The sequence below is a fragment of the Apodemus sylvaticus genome, chromosome 20 (genome assembly GCF_947179515.1).
Source record: "Apodemus sylvaticus chromosome 20, mApoSyl1.1, whole genome shotgun sequence".
NCBI lineage: Eukaryota > Metazoa > Chordata > Mammalia > Rodentia > Muridae > Apodemus > Apodemus sylvaticus.
Window position 1 is genome coordinate 427,478 of NC_067491.1, and position 19,658 is coordinate 447,135.

Here is a 19,658-nt window from a genome sequence, read left to right on the forward strand (position 1 = left end):
CCTCCTGTGGGGATCACTCCATCTTACCAAAGGGGAAACCGAAGTCAGCGAGATGGCTGGCGAAGGCGTCTTGCCGCCAAGCCTGACATCTGGAGTTCAGGGCCTGCTTGGTGGACAGAGTTCTACGGGAAGTCCTCCATCCCCTCAGGAGCTCATGGCGGTGACACACCTACCCACACAGATAAAGAAATATAATTTAAAAACAAACAATCAGGGAACTGAGGAAAAGAGAAATATCTCAGCTCTCAGGCGCTGAGGCAGGAGGATTGCAAGTTTCATGTTACTGTGAGCCAGGCAGGGGCCAGGGCCAGGGTGCTGACTCACAGAGACAATGTCAAATCCGGGCAGAGACTGGAGTGGGGGCATGGGGTGGCTCAGAGGGTAAAATGCAGGAGTTGGCAGCTGCCCCATGATCAGTGAGAGACCTAGGGAGTGACTGAAGAAGACACCCGACCTCTGAGGACATCACAAGAGACGAGAGTCATCTGCTCTTGTGTTTTGTGTCCCTGTCACCCTGTCACCCCACAACCCGCCCATGCTTTCTGAGCACTGGAGTTAGGGATCTGGCTGTTCTCAGTGGCCATGGAATCCAGATGCAGAGTCAGCTGCACTTTACTGAGCTCCCTGGGAAATATCTCTTTACAGTGCTGCATAGTACTCCACTCTGGGACATAGCATGGCTTAGTCTGGGTGCTGGGGATGGGAGCTAGAGTCTTAGGAGCTCTAAGTTGGACTCTACTGCTGTTTTGTGCCTGCCAACATTTTTGTATCTATCTGTAGCTCTCCAGAGAATTGCCTTGTACAAGGGCCCTGGTGCTGTCTTCTGGGTGCATTTGGGGCAGGGAGATGGTGCTTGCCCAGCTCAGCTACATACTCGAAGAGCATCTTGAAGACTGAGTAAGCGCCTGCTGTGGAGGTCAAGTGTAAGCTACAGCTTTCTACGGTGCCTGCTTCATAACACGGCAGCTCTCATAGCAGGCAGGCTGCAGGGGATGTTCTGTCTGCACTCATTCTGAGGTGCTGTGCTCAGTCCTCCTGCACACTGCACCCAGTGCTCACTCCAACTCACTGAATGAGGCCCAGCCATGGTTGGCTGGAGTTGGCCTTCAGCTTGGAACCAGGTTTTAACCTGTGTGTGTGTCAGCACCATGGTGTGTCTGTGGGCATGTTTGTCAGGCTCAGGGTTCATCCTGGGATTAAGACTCAGTATATGGTAGAGGCTTGGGGAGTCAGTGCAGAGGGGCCCTGGGCAGAGTTTGTGCTCTGTCTGGCATCAAGTCTCTTCAGGATCATGGAGTCAGAGGAAGAGCTGTGCTTAGGTAGGATTGGGGCTTAGTGCAGGGTAGGGACTAAGGCTATGGATTGGGGTTCAGGACAGTCATAGGCTGAGACTGGGATCAGAGCACAGAACAACTGTGTGTGCTGAGTCTGAGCCAGCGCTACCAGGAGAGTTATAGATGTCCTTGGACATTGATTAGGCACCTGCTGTTTGCTGAGTGTTGACAAACGTTATGATGGTACAGGCAACAAAATCTTAAGCGCCTGGCATGTGCGGATGACTTTTTTTCAGTGGGTGACTTTAAGCACCTACTATATTTTGGTTGCACACATTTATTATTAATAATAATATTATTATTAATTACTTGGTTGTCTAGTTTTTTAGACAGAATGCCTTTGTTATGTAGCCCAGGCTAGCCTGAAACTTACAGAGATCCTCCTGCCTCTGCTTCCCAAGTACTGACATTAAAGGTATGATCTAGCAGGGCGATGGTGGCGCACGCCTTTAATCCCAGCACTTGGGAAACAGAGGCAGGCAGATTTCTGAGTTCGAGCCTGGTCTACAGAGTGAGTTCCAGGGCAGCCAGGGCTACACAGAGAAACCCTGTCTCAGAAAAAAAAAAAAAAAAAAAAAAAAAAGGCATGAGCTGCTGCACCCAATGTGGCATATATCTTTTAAGCACCTTCTGTGTACACACAGCAAACACTGATTAAACACTTGCTGTGTGCGGTTCAGGGATAAAGGTGCATGGGGCAAAGCTTGCCAACCCAAGTTTAGTTCTAGGACCCACGTGGTGGAAGGGGAGAACAGACTCCCATGAGTTGCCCTCTGACCTCAGCACATGACATGACACATACCGATCCCTACACACAATAAATAAATAAATAAATAAATAAATAAATAAATGTAACAAAACAATTTTAAAGATATTAAGCACCTGTTATGCACGGGTGCTACTTGGTGTGTTTGGGTGACATTTATTAAGGCTTGGCTGGTGTATACAAGTGACAAACTTTTATGACATACTTTCTGTGTACAGTTAACAAACATTTATTAGGCACTTGCTGTATATAAGCATACAGTTGGAACATTTGGGTACAAGGTGCTGGGTTCTTGGGTCCCAGGCAATGCCCATTGTCCAGTAGTGACACTGCATCTGGTGCTCCGCCTCCCATCCAAGGAGGGAAATTTGGGCAGGAGTGGGGTGTCAGGAGGGATCATCCTCTCTAGCTCCGAGCCCCTAGAGTTACTCTGACGACAGTTGCTTAGGATGCCCCTCCCTGCCCTGGCCTCACCCCCACCCACTCTGGGGCACCTTGAGCATAACAGGAAATTTCAAACAACAGGAAACCCAGGCCAGGCTGTGACTCCACCCTGCTGGGGCCTCTCTCAGTCTGTCCCCGGGGGAGGCCATGAACATCAGTACCTGGTCCACGCTGGTGACCCCAGAGTCCTGCCACCGGCTGGCGGCCAGCGGTCACAGCCTCCTCATCATCCTGCACTACAATCACAGCGGCAGGCTGGCTAGCCGCGGGGGCCCTGAGGCCGGTGGGGGGCTAGGAATGCTGAGGGGGCCGTCGGTGGCAGCGGGCTGTTTGGTGGTGCTGGAGAACGCCATGGTGCTGGCCGCCATCGCCATCCACATGCGCTCCCGCCGCTGGGTGTACTACTGCCTACTGAACATCACACTGAGCGACCTGCTCACAGGCCTGGCCTACGTGGTCAACGTGCTGCTGTCGGGGACTCGTACCTTCCAGCTGTCACCTGTGCACTGGTTCCTGCGGGAAGGCCTGCTCTTCATGGCCCTGGCTGCTTCCACCTTCAGTCTGCTCTTCACAGCCGGCGAGCGCTTCGCCACCATGGTGCGGGTGGCTGAGAGCGGGGCCACCAAAACCAGCCGTGTGTATGGCTGCATCGGCCTGTGCTGGCTGCTGGCAGCTACCCTGGGCCTGCTGCCCCTGCTGGGCTGGAACTGTGTGTGCGCCTTCCCGCGCTGCTCCAGCCTGCTGCCGCTCTACTCCAAGGGCTATGTACTCTTTTGTGTGGTGGTCTTCGCCCTCATCCTAGTGGCTATCCTGAGCCTCTACGGGGCCATCTTTAGGGTGGTCCGAGCCAACGGGCAGAAGTCCCCGCGTCCTCCAGCCCGCCGCAAGTCCCGCAGGCTACTCAACACCGTGCTGATGATCTTGGTGGCCTTCGTGGTGTGCTGGGGTCCCCTGTTTGGCCTGCTCCTGGCCGACATCTTTGGCTCTAATGTCTGGGCCCAGGAGTACCTGCGCGGCATGGACTGGATCCTGGCCCTGGCGGTGCTCAACTCAGCCATCAATCCTCTCATCTACTCCTTCCGCAGCCGTGAGGTGCAGCACGCTGTGCTGGCCTTCCTATGCTGCAGCTGTCTCTGGTTAGGTCTGAGAGGTCCTGGAGACTGCCTGACCCGGATCACAGAGGCCCACTCTGGTGCATCCACCACTGACAGCTCGCTGAGGCCCAGGGACAGTTTTCGGACTTCTCGGACACTCAGCTTCAAGATGCGAGAGCCGCTGTCCAGCGTTTCCAGCATCCGCAGCACCTAGACCTTGGACCAGCCAGTTGCCCAGTGAGCAGGCCCTCCCAGGCGAGGTGAGAAGGGACCAGACACAAGATCCTTGCCCGGTGGTGACTGAGAACATGCCAGCAAGCCCGGTTCCTTCCATGAAACTCCCCCGTGACGAATGTTTGGCAGAGAGTGGCCAGAGTCAGATCCAGTGGGTCTGGGCCTTGATGGGTCCCAGACAGTGGGGTGGTGGGGGGTGGGGGTGGGGTGGGGAGGTGCGCCATGTCTGAGGCCAGGCCAGGACAGGGATTTATGGTTCTGTCTCAGTCACATGAGTGTGTGTCAATACCCAGGCTGCTGCAACGTGTCTCCTGGTCACACCCACAGGTACAGAGTGCTTTGGGGTGTGCTGGCATGTGGGTGCACCTGCACCATTTGTTTGAGGGCAACCTGATGTGTTGTAAGAACAGCAGGGGGCCTGGAGGACACACCAGTCTGTCATTCACCCCTCTTCTTAGTGACTTCCACATTGGGACAAGCAGCGTTCCCCCCATGGCCTCTCTCTTCCAGTTCAGGTTTTCTATGTGGGGAGGATAGACCCACCCACCCCAGGTCTGGGGCAATCTCAACTGGTTCTGTAACCCCACAACCTCGCCCTTCCGGTTCTGAATCACAGAGATATGCTGTGACAGGGAGCTGTGGACCCTACCATGTGATGTGGCTGCGAGCCATGCATGGCTGCATAAAATTCATTAAAATGAATGAAAACTCCACATTCAGTTTCTCAGTGTATTGTAACTGCGTCCCACTGGCAGTGACTCTAGGATGGTAGTGACTGTCACAGTTATAGATGGCAGAAGTTCATGGTGTTGGGCACACACCATCAATTTTCTACACTTTCAGTTCTGATTGTCTGTGGCCTCAGTATACAGTTGGCATCCATTCATTGCAGTAATCACTCACCCTGGGAGAAAGGACCACATGTCTGAGGCTTAGAATCTGCTTTCTTACCTAAGGCAAACGGCAAGGTCTTCAGAGAAGACATCATCCCTGAGTTCTCCACCAGTCACCTACAGCATACCTTACTCAAAGTCAGCTCATGCTAGTTTGCATATTGAATTTCCACCTCTGCCTACAGGTGGGTGGGTGGGACTGTCTGATCTTTTATTTTTTTATTTATTGTATTCCTAGAGGTGTGAGTGACATATAATTTTAATTCACACCTTAACTTACCCCAAGACACAGGGACTAGTCAAATCCATTGACGTTGCAATAGGCAAACCAAAAATGTTAAGTTAAATATGTCCCAAGGATGAACAGGGATACTAAAGACCTCCCATCGTCACACTAGTCCCATTATAGCTATCTTGATCTCCCCACTGCCACTAAAGCCCGCGCCAATTCTTGCCTTACTACCTTTCCACCTGCCCCGAATATTACTTTTTAACCAGTTTTTAGCTCATTCACTTAAATCCTGTAGAACACCTGTAGTCAGATACCATGTGTTGTGATCGGGGAGCTAGCACCTTCAAGACGAAGACCTTCAAGACGATGTCTCCTTTTTTTGTGCATTCTAACCCCCTCTCCTTTCAGAGACTAAAGAACGATTGTAGTTCCCATATTCCTTTGTGCTTGTACGATAAGACTACAATTCCCAGAGAACCAAGGCACCGGATGGACACTTTCTCTTTCCTTTCTTACTTCTTTCCGGGTCGGACGGTCACGTCCTGCACTTTAGGTCTTTATTTTCTTTCTCATTAACGACGCCAAGAATATAGCTTAAACAAGCTTTACTGAAAATAGTTTTCAATAGTTTTGTAAATAATCTGTGTTTTGCGGCTTGGAGTTCAGTACCGGTAGACTGTCCGCCATAGCTTCTGGAACCCGCACAATGGGACTACAACTTCCAGGGTGCTCCGCGCGCAAGGACTGCCACAGCTTTGGAGAGGCCGAGCGCGAGTGGTAGTGTGCCTACAACTCCCAGCGTTCCACTGCGCGCGGAGCACTTTAAAACGAGGCTCGCTCATAAGAAAGACTACATTTCCCGGAAGGCAGCGCGGCAGATAGGGACGTCCGCAGAGCTGCCCGAAGGACCCTAGGGCAGGCGCGGGCTGTTCGTGGCTCTCCCCGAAGGACCTCAGCAGCCGCCCATGCCGAGCTGAGTCCGCGGAGTCGCGGCTTCTTTCCGTCGCCGTCCGCCACCGCCGCCTTTGCGGCCTGCCGCCCGCCGGGATGCTGGAAGAAGCGGGCGAGGTGCTCGAGAACGTGCTGAAGGCGTCGTGCCTGCCACTCGGCTTTATCGTCTTCTTGCCCGCCGTGCTACTTCTCGTGGCGCCGCCGCTGCCCGCCGCCGACGCCGCTCACGAGTTCACCGTGTACCGCATGCAGCAGTATGACCTGCAGGGCCAGCCATACGGTGCGCGACCCCTGACCTTTTCCCTTGACGCTGCAGTCCCCCTGCTGCCACACCAGTCTCCCAGTCACTGAGATCCTCCCACTGTCATGCAGAGGACCTCCGACTGCTATCCCGGTCTCCCCACTGACTTACACTCAGTTCCCCTGCTGTTTCATTGACTCCTGTCACTCCATCCCATCATTGCCACCCTGATTCCTACCTCTCCTCGATCCCTTGCACCCCAATCCCTCTCTGTCAGCTGTTGCCTCATATCTCTCTCAGGCTGGTGTCTGCCCCCAGGCCTGCTGTCCTGGGGTCCCCTGGGGCCTTGGTTCCCACAGCACCACACCTTCACCCCTTTGCTCTGCTCCCCACCCCTCGCCAGGGTTCCCCAGGATCTCTGACCCCATGCCTAGATTTGGGGCCTGTGAGAGTCTCCGTTCCCTACTTGTGGTATCTAGCCTTCAAGAACCCTCTGCTCTTTGGTTTGCCTCTCATAGTCTCTGCCCGAATGACAAGGCTGCACACCCATTTTTGAGCGGGTGTGGCAGCCTGGTCTGTGCACCCAAGCCTCTCTATGTGGACCCCACGGGCCCTTGTGTCCAGAATTACATTAATTTCTCTTTAAAGCTACATTTCCATGACAGGGGTTATGTCGTTGCCCAAGCTTGGGGAGCTCAAAGGGGTGGAGGCCAGGGGGCTACCCAGCACCTTGCAGGGAACAGAAAAGTGCCCTGGCCCACCGGCCTTTATGGCATCTAGGGCACTGGGGTGAGGGTCTTATCTAGGCCAGATCCACCAGGCCAGGAGTAGGTGGCCAGGTGTCCTAATGTCATAAGCATTTGCTTGCAGATCCTTGTAGCCTGGCATCTTCTGAAGGGCCACCTGCTAAACCGCCGCTGTGGGTGGGATGTCACGGATAGCCGGGGATCATGGAAGCCACTTGAAGCCAGTGGCTGCTAGCTGTGCAGCATAGCTCTTGAACAGTTGTTTCAGATCATTCTGTGATCTAGAGGGCAGTTCCTAGACCACTCATTTCCACGTCTGGTTTTCACATGCACAGAATCTTGGGTGGGCTGGTCTGTGAATGAACTCACGTTTACAGAAGCCTGACGTGTGGCTCTCTCGTCTGTCCTTGCTGGATGAGAACTTGCATCTTATCTGTAGCCTGGAGGACTCGTGATGGGGCAGCCAGGCAGAGCAGGTCTTGAGAAACCCTTGAGCTCCCCTCAGCCCCTGGCCACCCCACAGCCTTACCGCATCTCCCCTTACCCAACTTCCCCTGGGCCTTGTTGAGAAATAACCAACACTGGTGGGAAAGGAGGCTTGTGGGGTGTGGCTGTGACCCAGGCTACCATTCCCTCATGTGGTGGACTCTGGCCTTCTGAGGGCATGCCTTCGTATCATCATGGGCCTTGGAGCAGAACTTCAGCGTCTGAACCTCCCTGGTGGCTTGGTGGCCCTGAGGCCCGGCTTCACTTCACTAACCTGGAGCCAACTGATGAGGCTTGGCCTCTCTGGTTGTGGATAAGGTCTTATTGGCATGAAGTCACTGACACCACCGAGTGGAGCAGCCAGCATGGGGGAGAAGCCTGCTGATTGCCCACTGGCCTTTATGGCATCTCTGAACTGGCGCCAGTCGATGGGACTGAGACCCTGGCTGGCCAGAGGCCAGATTACAGGAGCCTGGCTGCCCTCCTGTGGGTAGCACAGTGGCTTCTGGGGGTCCTGGGGACTGGTGCTGACCAGCAGTCCACTGGGGATCTGTGTCACATCCTCAAAAACAACACAGCTGGGTGCAGAGCACTGTCCTGCCATGTGGCCAGCACTGGTCCCCAGGACCCCTAGAGAGCACTGTTCCCATGGGACACTGGAGGGACCTGGGGGAAGAGCTGCTGTCCGAGCCACCCTTTGAGGCCAGGACCAGTTGAAGAGGGAGAAGTATTGCCTCTCCCAGAAGGCCGTGCCATGAGGTGCTGGCCCATGCTGCCTTCCAGAGAGTTGTTTCCAGCAGGCCCTCACCCAGCTCCCTCAGATTCTGCAGTCCTGGGAATGGGGACTGGGCCTCAGCTGGCCCTGTGTGGCCATCTTCTATGCTGCCCACAGGGAAGTGGAGACCACACCAAAATCAAGTCCCCTCCCCAGTGAGCAGTCACTCGCTGCCCCCTCCTGGCCATGTGCATCTAGGGGTACTGCCTGTCGTCATTCTCATGAGAGTTAAGCATTTTTAAAGCACCTAGCTGGGCGGTGGTGGTGCACGCCTGTAATCCTGAGGCAGAAGCAGGTGGGTTTCTGAGTTTGAGGCCAACCTGGTCTACAGAATGAGTTCCAGGACAGCCAGGGCTACACAGAGAAACCCTGTCTTGAAAATACCAAATCCAAAAAACAAAAAAAAAAAAAAAAATAAAATAAAAAAAGCCCCTAATGTGCTCTGTGCCACCCAGTTTGGCTGCAAGTGGGACCCAGGGGACTCCAGTTCGTGGAGGGAGCTTCCTGCTGTGGGTGTTTCCATGGTGGTTCCCATCTGGCCCATGCAGTGTCGACCCCTAAGGGCCCAGCTGGGCCTCCCGTGGTCATGTGTCAGTTACACGATGCCTGCCCTGTAAGAGCCGCACTCTCACTGTGTGCCTGTGTGGAGGATGGCAGCTGTGACAGATGCAGGCCCCAGGTCATGATGCCTTGACCCCATGTCCCCCACAGGCACACGGAATGCAGTGCTCAACACGGAGGCACGCACAGTGGACGCAGATGTGCTGAGCCGCCGCTGCGTGCTCATGCGCCTCCTGGATTTCTCCTATGAGCACTACCAGAAGGCTCTGCGACAATCAGCGGGCGCTGTGGTTATCATCCTGCCCCGGGCCATGGCTGCTGTGCCCCAGGATGTTGTCCGGGTGAGCCTGTGTCTCAGTTCCCATGCCTGCCCCTCAGTTGCAACTGCTGTGTGTCTTCCGGCTTCAGGCAGGAAGCTGAGGTGGGGAGGTATTCTGGGGTGGCTACAGTTCTCTGAACGTATGCACTCCTCACAGCAATTCATGGAGATCGAGCCTGAGATGCTGGCCATGGAGACTGTGGTCCCCGTCTACTTTGCTGTGGAGGACGAGGCCCTGCTGTCCATCTATGAGCAGACCCAGGCTGCCTCTGCCTCCCAGGGCTCTGCCTCTGCTGCTGAAGGTGAGTTAGGCCACTAAAGGGCGTCAGGTGACCCAGGTCCCTGCATCTATGGGGCTTTCCTGGGCTTCCATGTTTTCAGTTCCCACCCCAGCTGTGGTCCTGGCCATAGACCCAAGTAACCCCTCCCCTTCTGCTCCTAGTATTGCTGCACACAGCCACAGCCAATGGTTTCCAGATGGTGACCAGCGGAGCCCAGAGCCAGGCAGTGAGTGACTGGCTCATCACCAGTGTGGAGGTGAGCGCCTACCCTCAGCCTGCCCCAGGGCCTTTGCACAGGCTGCTCCCGATCCCAGACGGCCAGTCACCCCTCTGCCACACATGGGAGATGGTGGTGACAAAGGAACTTGACTGTAGGCTAAGGCTGTGGCTCAGTGGGCAGAACTTGCCAGCTCACAGAGTCCTGGGCTCAGTCCCCAGGATCACATAAAGCAGGTGCGCTAACACACACCTGGGAGGCTAAAGCAGAAAGATGAGGAGTGCGGGGCCATCCTTGGCTTCATAGTTCAAGACTGCCGTTGAGATACAGGAGACCCTGTTTTCATAAAAAGAAAAGAAAACCTCACTTTTTAAGTTCTGGCGCCGGGGGTGCTCTGAGTGCCCTGTGAGGAAGCTGTGGGTGAGTCAGTCAGCTACAGTAGACCCAGTGCACTCACTGCGTGATTGTCCACAGCATTCGTCTCAGTGCTATAATGACAAGACAGCTGCTGCTCTTTCGTCATGGAAGGCCCTGGGATTTTGGTGCGGCAGCCTCTCTGTAGTCCCTTCCTGGGCCCTTGTGCACTGGGAGCCATCCCCAGCATGGCCACACTGCTCTTTGGGCTCTAGAAGCCTTCACATTGCCCTGTGCCTCTCTGAGGGAGGGCTAAGGGACCATCCACCTATGGGTGCTGCCCGTGCCTGTCCTTGGCATCAAGGTTCAAAGCACATCAGGGTGACCTTCAGCCTGTCTTGGGCATCTGGGACCCACCTCTGTCTGTCTCTCTGCAGGGACGGCTGACAGGGCTGGGAGGCGAGGACCTCCCCACCATTGTCATTGTGGCTCATTACGACGCCTTTGGGGTGGCCCCAGTAAGTACTCTGCTGCACAGGTCAAAGGTCAGGGATATCACAGAGGGCAGAGGCTGCCAACTGCCCATGGCACCACCTTGGTGGGTGATGCCAGGGGGGACCTAGAGCTTTAGACCTGCCCTTGAGTGCCCTAGTCACTGTCCTTGACTATTGCAGCACTTATAGAAAACAGTTATTGTCATGGCGGTGGGTAAAGTAGCTGCGCCCTGCATCCTGATGTGCAAGCTCAGACAGACAGACAGATGGACAAAATGGGCCTGACATGAGCTTTTAACACCTCACAGCCCATGCCGGAGACATACTTCCTCTAACAAGGCCATACCTCCTCATCCTCCTCAGGTAGTGCCACTGCTGACTGAGCACTGGGATACCTGTGCCTCTGGGGGCCATTCTTACTCAGACTACCATGCTTGACACCAGGTCCCCAAGTCCCTGCCTTGCCCGTCTGCCCCAAGAGCCTCCAAGGGCAGGCTACCCCAACCTCCCATGACTGGTTGGTTTGTTTGTTTGAGATTGTCTATTTTTGCAGCTCTAGCTGTCTTGAAACTCAGAAAAAAAACTCCCTGCCTTGGTCTGCCAAGTGCTGGGGTTAAAGGTGTGGCCCCCATGCTCTGCCCAGTGGTTTTCACGTCTCCTTTCTACCTTGGTACCCTGTGGCTCTGGCACCAAGTGGATGGGCCTGGCCTACAGGAGACATGACCAGTGGGTCCTCTGTCCACAGTGGCTGTCACTGGGAGCAGACTCAAATGGGAGCGGCATCTCTGTGCTGCTGGAGCTGGCCCGCCTTTTCTCGCGCCTCTACACATACAAGCGCACACATGCAGCGTGAGTTACACTAAGGGGGGTGGTTCAGCCCACCCCTGGGATGCCAGTGGAATCCAGTGGGATGGTCAGTGGAAGGGTTGGGACCATCTAGAGGCATCTGCGGCCAGTGTCTCCATTTGTTCTGTGGGTGCTCCTGGATGGTCTCTCTGGGGAGATCTGAGCCTCGGAGGGGCCTGAGCAGCGTCCCACCCATCCATGCCCATAGTTGTGACAGTCATACCTGTCCTGAGGTACCACACAGTTCACATGAGAGTGATTTCAGCATTTGTGAGCTGGGGCACACAGGGTAGCCACAGGTCATGAGTCTACAATAGTGAGACGCAGCAGCCAGTGTGCCAGGCAATCTCTTCATGGTCTCAAGGTGGTCCCGTGGTCACAGGACAATAGGTCTTAAAGAAAGGGCCAGAGGAGGGTGTTACTTCTTTAAAAGCCATGAGGCAGCATGTTCTTGCTCACCCAGGATATGTCTGTCCCTTACGGCCAGTACCAGTGGCCTCACTCAGTCTTGGCTAGCTTAGCAGTCCTGTGTGACAGTGGCCAGTCATCAGTACAGGCCGGGAACAACCTGGGCTCAGTGGCCTGGCCTTGGTTCCCAGACAGGTGAGGGTGTGAGGACCCTGTGAGATTCAAATCCACACAGCCAGGTTGTGTGTCAGCTAGTCCTTAGCATTGGGGATGGGGGAGTATGTGGGTATTCTGAGCTCCTCTACGTAAGGTTGTGTGTCCTCAGAGGCCTCCCTGAAGGAATCTCAGGGGACACATGTGGCTGTCACAATTGTGGAGCTCCTGGCCTGGTGTTGGGGTGGGGGGGTTGTCACCTGGAAGTGGGTCTGGAGAGACATGAGGTTTCCCTATGTCCCAGTTGGGAACCAGTGGCCTGACTGTATCGCTCTTTTGACACCTGCACCCATAGGTACAACCTCCTGTTCTTCGCATCTGGAGGGGGCAAGTTCAACTACCAGGGCACCAAGCGCTGGCTTGAGGACAGCCTGGACCACACAGGCAGGCGGGGCTTGGTGTGGGAGGTCTCTGATGATGGGCTGGTGGGCGGAGTCTGTCTTTAGCAGGCGAGGCCACGCCCCTCTGAACCCCTTTCCTCACCCTGCAGACTCTAGCCTCCTGCAGGACAACGTAGCCTTCGTTCTGTGCCTGGACACTGTGGGACGTGGCAGCCACCTGCGCTTGCATGTGTCCAAGCCTCCACGGGAGGGGACGCTGCAGCATGCCTTCCTGCGGGAGCTGGAGATGGTGGCTGCGCACCAGTTCCCTGACGTCAGCTTCTCCATGGTACACAAGAAGATCAATCTAGCAGATGACGTGCTTGCCTGGGAGCACGAGCGCTTTGCCATGCGAAGGCTGCCTGCCTTCACACTGTCACACCTGGAGAGCCACCGGGCGGGGCCCCGCAGCAGCATCATGGACGTGCGGTGAGCAGCCTGGGCTCACCAGTGCTCTCCAGGCCAGTCGTGAAGGGTTCCTCGCACTCTGTGCTCTTGAGTTCCCCTTAGAGTGCTTGGGGTGGGGACATTCAGTGGTTGGGGCTTCCTCAGGGCAGGCCAGCCATCTTCCAGGCCTTTCCTGGGCAGGGGCAGCTTCTGTAACAGTGTCTCTCAACTTGTATATCGAGACCCTCTGAGGTATGTTAGTTATCCCGTTCATCAGATATTTACATTAAGATTCATAAGCCAGGCGGTGGTGGCGCATGCCTGTAATCCCAGCACTCTGGGAGGCACAGGCAGGCGGATTTCTGAGTTCGAGGCCAGCCTGGTCTACAGAGTGAGTTCCAGGACAGCCAGGGCTACACAGAGAAACCCTGTCTCGAAAAAAACAATTCCAAAAAAACAGGGGAAAAAAGGTTCATAACAGAGGCAAATGAAGTAGCCATAAAATAATTTTATGTTTGGGGGTCACCACAATGTAATATATTAAAGTATTTCCGCCTTAGGAAGTTGGGAACTATTGTTCTAGAACCTTCCTTCCATAGGGGCACCTTTTGGTGGAGTACCCTTCAGAACCTGTGGGTGGCACTTTCTAGAACCTTCTAGAGTCTTCATAGAAGGCACTTTCCAGAACTTGCTGAGACATTCTTCTTGAACAATCTCACAGAGGACTGTTGTCTTTTAGAACCTTCCATAGGTCTGGTAGGGGAGGTGGTACATTCCTGGACCTTCCCTAGGGTATCTTCTGTGTCAATTCTGAGTCAATTCTGGGACCTACCCTGGGGCTTCTTTCTAGAAATTTCTTTTCTTTTCTTTTCTTTTCTTTTCTTTTCTTTTCTTTTCTTTTCTTTTCTTTTCTTTTCTTTTCTTTTCTTTTCTTTTCTTTTCTTTTCCTTTCTTTCTTTCTTTCTTTCTTTCATTTTTTCCTTCCTTCCTTCCTTCCTTCCTTCCTTCCTTCCTTCCTTCCTTCCTTCCTTCCTTCCTTTCTTTCTTTTCCTTTTTTTTTGTTTTTGAGACAGGGTTTCTCTGTGTAGCCCTGGCTGTCCTGGAACTCACTCTGTAGACCAGGCTGGCCTCGAACTCAGAAATCCACCTGCCTCTGCCTCCCAAGTGCTGGAATTAGCCGGGCAGTGGTGGCACACACCTGTAATCCTAGCACTCTGGGAGGCAGAGGCAGGCAGATTTCTGAGTTCAAGGCCAACCTGGTCTACAGAGTGAGTTCCAGGACAGCCAGGGCTACACAGAGAAACCCTGTCTCGAAAAAAACCAAATCCAAAAAAACAAACAAACAAACAAGTGCTGGGATTAAAGGCGTGTGCCAACACTGCCCGGCACTCTAGAACCCTTTTTAAGGGGCACCTTTCAGCACCTTCCATAGAGGGTACAAGATAATGTTCTTTGTGGGGGAGCAGAGCCATCTTGTAGAACTTTCATGGGTTGGCCATGGAACAGGGTCTAGGCAGTTGTCTAAGAGTCGGGGGGGGGGGGATGGGGAGGGCTGTCAGGAGCAGGCTGTGGGAGGGCCAACAGCCCATCACACACCCAGAAGTCAGCAATAAGGGCCAGGGTCCCCAGGATACCACTCAGGCTGGTTTCTGGGTTGAAGGAAGGTCACTAACCCACCTGCAAAGGGGTCCTGGATTGGCTATTCCCTGTGGGGTGTCCCGGGCCCTGCAGGTGTTGCCCTATCCCCATGCCATGCCCGTGGCACCTCCACCTCATTGGGCCTTGGCTGCCCTGGGTGGAAGCTGTAGTCAGACACACTCTTGCGCCCAGCCCCTGCTATCTACCAACTATCCCCAGAGCCTAGGCACCAGGGATTGCCTGTGTTGCCTGAGGAGTCTGTCCCTGTATCCCCAAGGTCCCGGGTAGACTCCAAGACCCTGACCAGGAACACAAGGATCATCGCTGAGGCCCTGACGAGGGTCATCTATAACCTGACAGAGAAGGTGAGTATCTGGTGCTGGCCCTGGCTGTGTGGGTGCACACAGCCCTGCGGCGCCAGCTCACACCCTGTCCCATCCCTCTACAGGGGACGCCCCCAGACATGCCAGTGTTCACGGAGCAGATGGTAAAGTGTGGGGCATTGGGGGGGCAACCATGGGGACCCGTGCTGTGACCCCAGCTCGCACCCCCTTAGCAGGTCCAGGAGGAGCAGATAGATTCAGTCATGGACTGGCTTACCAACCAGCCACGGGCCGCTCAGCTGCTGGACAAGGACGGGACGTTCCTGAGCACACTAGAGCACTTTCTGAGCCGCTACCTGAAGGATGTGCGGCAGCACCATGTGAAGGCTGACAAGCGGTGAGCGGCTGGCCATGTCCCCTGGGTGCCATTGCCGCGTCCCCAGCAAGGCAGAACAGGTCCAAAGCCAAGCGAGGCAAAGGACCGCGTGGCAGTCAGGCCTAGGAAGGCTTCCCAGGCCGAGGGAGTTTCTAGCCCCCTTGGCTATTTGAAAAATATTTTTAGCTTCCTGAATTGAGCTCTTGATCTGTAGTCTGGGCAAGACTCAAACTTGTCCTGTTCCTGTGTCAGCCTCCCAGTGCTGCAACGCCAGGGGAGTTCTCTGAGGAGGAGCCTTGCGGAGAGCACTCAACTGTTTGGGCTGTCTCTCCACAGGGACCCTGAGTTTGTCTTTTACGACCAGCTAAAGCAGGTGATGAATGCTTACAGGTGAGTGATGGGCCAGAGCCTAGGGTACCACAGCCTATGGGGATGACCATTCTCCTGTCCTTGACCCCATGGACTGTCCCTCAGGGTCAAGCCAGCCATCTTCGACCTGCTGCTGGCCTTGTGCATTGGGGCGTACCTTGGCATGGCGTACACGGCCGTCCAGGTGAGTAGCTGTGCAAGTGTCTTGGGTGGGGCTAGCTCTCCGAGTCCCTAATGCATTGTTCTCTCCATCAGCACTTCCACGTGCTATTCAAGACCGTGCAGAGACTGCTGCTCAAGGCCAAGGCACAGTAACAGTGGCTATGCACAGGTGGCTCATATACCCACAGTGGCCAGACTGAACCATAGACGGTTTTGATGGGTCACTGGGCTGCAAGGACACCTCTCTCTGTCCATTTCCTTGAATGTCCCTGGAGGAGAGCCCTGCCGCCTGCAGATGAACCCACTGGGATGGAGAGATGGCCCAGCCACGTGCACTGAAGAGCCACACTCTGGTGTTGGCCTCCCCAGTGGCTGGCTCCCAGAAGCTGCTCTCTGCGGTTCTGCAGAGGCAGCCGCTGCCAGCCTGCCTCTCTCCCTAGCGCTGGCTAGCACCCACCAGCGTCTCCCTGCTCCTCCTCCTCCTCCTCCTCATACCCTGCCCGCCAGTTGTCACCTTCTCCACCACTGGACCCACCTGGTCCCCCAGCTGGATCTGAGCCACTTGAGCCTCTGGCCCTTCCTGTAAGCATCCCTTGGCTCAGTCCCAATGCTGGTGTCTGGGCAGAGTTGTTCCTGGTCTAGAGTGTCAGTCCTGAGGTCTCCCCACCTTCCACCCCCCAGCCTCAGTTTCCCTACCTATGATACATTCTGGGGAGTCCACCCTTCTGTCATAGTGTCTGATGGAACAGCCAGGCCCAGAACAGCCCTGGATGTCCCCAACAGGATGGCCTTGGGAGGGGGACACCAATGCTGACAGTTGACCTCAGGGACCCTATGGTGAATCGATTCAATAGCAATATGACCTAGGAGGTGTGTCAGGCTGGGGACCAGCTGAAGACCAGCTTCTTCTGTCCGTCGCTCCTGCTGAGGCCTGGCCCACCCCCACCCACTGTAGGCTGCCTCTCTTCAGTAGTGTTGGCTGCCACCCTGGTGGCACTCGTGTCATAGGGCGAGAGGGGTCAGCCTGCTGCCATGACCCTGGGCGCTCTCATTCTCCTCTCTACTCTTAACCTGGCAGCTGGTTACGGGTCTGAGGCCAGTGGCACTTGTCGATGGAAAAGTGACAGGGCACATGCTGCCTACCTCTGTCCTGACAGGGCATGGGGTTGGGTGGCCCCTCGGGGTGGCTGCGAGTCTGCAGTTGGTGGGTTACAAAATAAAAGCCATATTGAAGGACCAAGTCTCCAGATGTCCTGAGGAACATCCACTGTTGTGCTGCTGTCCTGGGTCTGTGGGGGGAAGGGGGTCACCTCAGGCCCTGCCATCTGCCCTGGTCTGTTCAATGAACTCTGCTTCCTAGCACTGGACAGGTTCTCAGTGGAAGAGAAGTTGGGACGTGCCACATGGCACAGGGGTCATGGCAGTATATTAAAGGCTGTCCCTGCCAAGCTTACACAAGGGTTCTGCTCTTCCTGGGGTGCTAGGACTAGGCTTCTCAGTTACTGCTGTGGGGGCCTGTTCACTCAGCTCGTGACAGTACTGCTAACCTCCCACTGTGGAAAGGAAACAGACCTGGGTAGACTACAGGCATTCAGAGCAGGGTCTTTCCTGTCTCCATGATCATAGAACCTGGCAAAATGGGGATCTGGGTTCAAGCAGAGGGGATGGCCTGTCTCAAGGTCCTGGGGCAGGTACAGCAAGGGGTTTTGCAACCAAGCACCATTACCCACTGAACCCTCAGTATTTCTCTGCCTTTTGAGTCAAGGCCTCTGTGCCCTAAGTCAGGCTCCTGCCTTGGCCTCCATAACTCTGGTAACTAGCATGGCTGCCATGCCCTTCTTTTTATGTGGGTTCTGGAGGTCCCAACTCAGGTCCCTGGCCACACTGCAGGGGCCAGCTCCTCCACCCCTGCTGCTGAGGGGGGATGTCAATCTTGGCCGGCATCATGACAATCCTCCTGCCTCAACTTTCTAAAAGAAGTAAAAGGTCTGCGCTACTACACTGACTGCATACATAGACTGACAGGCATGGTGGCACTTGCCTGTCATCCTGCCATTTGAGGTTGAAGGCAGCCAGCTGGTCAGTTCCGGGTAATCCTTGGCCACAGTAAGTTTAGAGCCAGCATGGACTACATTAAGACCCTGCTTCAAAAACTAAGAGATTGGAAGTCACTGTTCTCTGGCATCTACAGGTACCTGTGCTGGGCCCCAGGGTTGGATGCTGGAAACACACCCGGCCCAGCCTGTGACCTCCAGGGAAGGGTGGGCAGGTGGTCTGGTGACATCTGGGTACTGTTGGGTTCTGGGCTGGCTCCCTGGCACTTGGCTGTGTCTCTTCTGGATCCTGGGAGGAAGGCAGACCCTCCCATGCCTTCAGTGTTCTTGAGTCAGGGTCATTGTTGGGGAAGACTGCCCTCTGGGGACCTGCACGTGTCACAACGGGTGGGGGCAGCCTCCCAGCATGGAGCATGTGAAAAGCGGGCTCAGCTCAACATCTAGAATGGATCGGCCCTAGAAGTCGGCAGATGAGCCTGAGGTACGTTCAGAAATAGTCTACTCACTGGGCATATGCAAAGGCTCCAGGCTAGGTGGTTAAGATCCCCTCAGCCGGGCAGTGGTGCCGCACGCCTGTAATCCCAGCACTTTGGAGGCAGAGGCAGGCGTATTTCTGAGTTCGAGGCCAGCCCAGTCTACAGAGTAAGTTCCAGGACAGACAGGGCTACACAGAGAAACCCTGTCTTAGGAGGGGAAAAAAGGACACCTCACCACCACCACCACCACTACCCCAGTTTCTGGTCTTCTGTCTCTTGTGACTAGACTTTTGCAGCATAGCTATGGTGACATCGGCTCCTGCAGGGGGAATTGGAGGTGTCAGGGAAGGAGTTACCCAGACAGATGCTATTTTAGGGCTAACATGGCGCTCAGGGTTAAAAGGGAGCAGCACCAGCTCCACGGGTCTCCTCCCTGCTCCTGCCCATGTTTTGAGGACTGAGGCTCAAACCCATGACTGCAGAGCTGATACTGAAACAGGTGGATGACAGCTGTGGGGCAGATGGCAGGACTCCCTTCGACCAGCATCTTCAGTTCCTGGGAAGCCTGCTCCCCCTTTTGATGCTTTTTAATGATTCTCACAGCTCAGAGGCCCATGAAGCTCCCAGCATCCTGCTCTGGTCTCCATGGAAACAGCTCATCTGAGGACCAGCATCTCCCAGGACACAGAGGATGGGATGCTTGTATGTGACTCCTGACCCTGGGCCTCGCCCCTCCCTGCTCCAGCTAGCCTGAACTTGGTGTCTCTGCAGTTAGCTCTGTCTGTGGCTTACAATGGTGGCAGTCGCCATTGTGAAGCCAAGCCCTCAAGGAGCCAGTCTGTTCTCCCTCTAGTGTCGATAGCAAATGCAGAAATGAAAACATAGATGTCCAGACTGTGAGGAAGACAGGCAGAATCATGGGAGACATCTGGGCTTCCAGAATTAGCATTAAACTCCTACACTCCTGCTTTGGTGATGTTGCCCAAAGGATCAACTGCTCTGGGCCTCAGTTCCTGTTTTTTAAAACAAGTTGTAGAGGCTAGAGAGACTGCTCAGTGGTTACAGCACCGGCTGCTCCTGCAAGCGACCAGTTCTGTCCCCAGCACCCACATGGCTGCTCACAACCGCCTGTATCTCCAGTTCCCGGGGACCTGATGCCCCCTTCTGTCAGCTATGGGTACTTCATGCAGTGCACAGACAGACAACACCCCTGCACATAGTAAATCTTTTTACAAAAACAGATTATAGGAACAGACTCCTTAATTCTTTTATGTATTTGAGACACTGTCTTATGTGTCCCAAGCTACCCTCCAACTCTCTGTAGCCAAGGATGATCTTGAACCTTGATCCTTTTGCCTCTTCCTCCTCTGGGGGAAAAAAAAGAAAGCACCAAATACAGTCATCAACATACAGAATATTTTATTGCAATAATTAAAATGAACACACAAGGAGTTGGAGAAAGGACTGAGGGTGCTGAAGGGTTTGCAACCCCATAGGAAGAACAACAATATCAACCAACCAGAGCTCCCAGGGTCTAAACCACCACCCAAAGAGTACACATGGAGGGACTCATGGCTCCAGCCCTATATATAGCAGAGGATTGC

The 19,658-nt window shown here is 54.7% G+C and overlaps 2 protein-coding genes across 4 annotated transcripts; both read left to right on the top strand.

Moving 5' to 3' along the window:
* The first annotated feature begins 2,306 nt into the window (after positions 1-2,306).
* S1pr4 (sphingosine-1-phosphate receptor 4) lies at positions 2,307-4,585 on the top strand. Its single transcript, XM_052165783.1, has one exon. The coding sequence runs from the start codon at positions 2,692-2,694 to the stop codon at positions 3,850-3,852; it is 1,161 nt and encodes a 386-aa protein (XP_052021743.1). The 5' UTR covers positions 2,307-2,691; the 3' UTR covers positions 3,853-4,585.
* Positions 4,586-5,882: 1,297 nt separating this feature from the next.
* On the top strand, positions 5,883-16,760 carry Ncln (nicalin). 3 transcript variants are annotated; one of them, XM_052165779.1, is made up of 14 exons: positions 5,886-6,228; positions 8,908-9,098; positions 9,234-9,378; positions 9,519-9,613; positions 10,366-10,446; positions 11,168-11,271; positions 12,185-12,273; positions 12,380-12,698; positions 14,572-14,659; positions 14,743-14,781; positions 14,851-15,014; positions 15,330-15,383; positions 15,468-15,546; positions 15,618-16,760. In XM_052165779.1, the coding sequence occupies exons 1-14, from the start codon at positions 6,045-6,047 to the stop codon at positions 15,675-15,677; spliced, it is 1,692 nt and encodes a 563-aa protein (XP_052021739.1). In that variant the 5' UTR covers positions 5,886-6,044; the 3' UTR covers positions 15,678-16,760. The 3 variants fall into 3 exon arrangements, with proteins under 3 accessions (XP_052021741.1, XP_052021739.1, XP_052021740.1); XM_052165780.1 differs by having other exon boundaries at positions 14,854-15,014; XM_052165781.1 differs by lacking the exon at positions 10,366-10,446 and having other exon boundaries at positions 5,883-6,228.
* Positions 16,761-19,658: the final 2,898 nt, after the last annotated feature.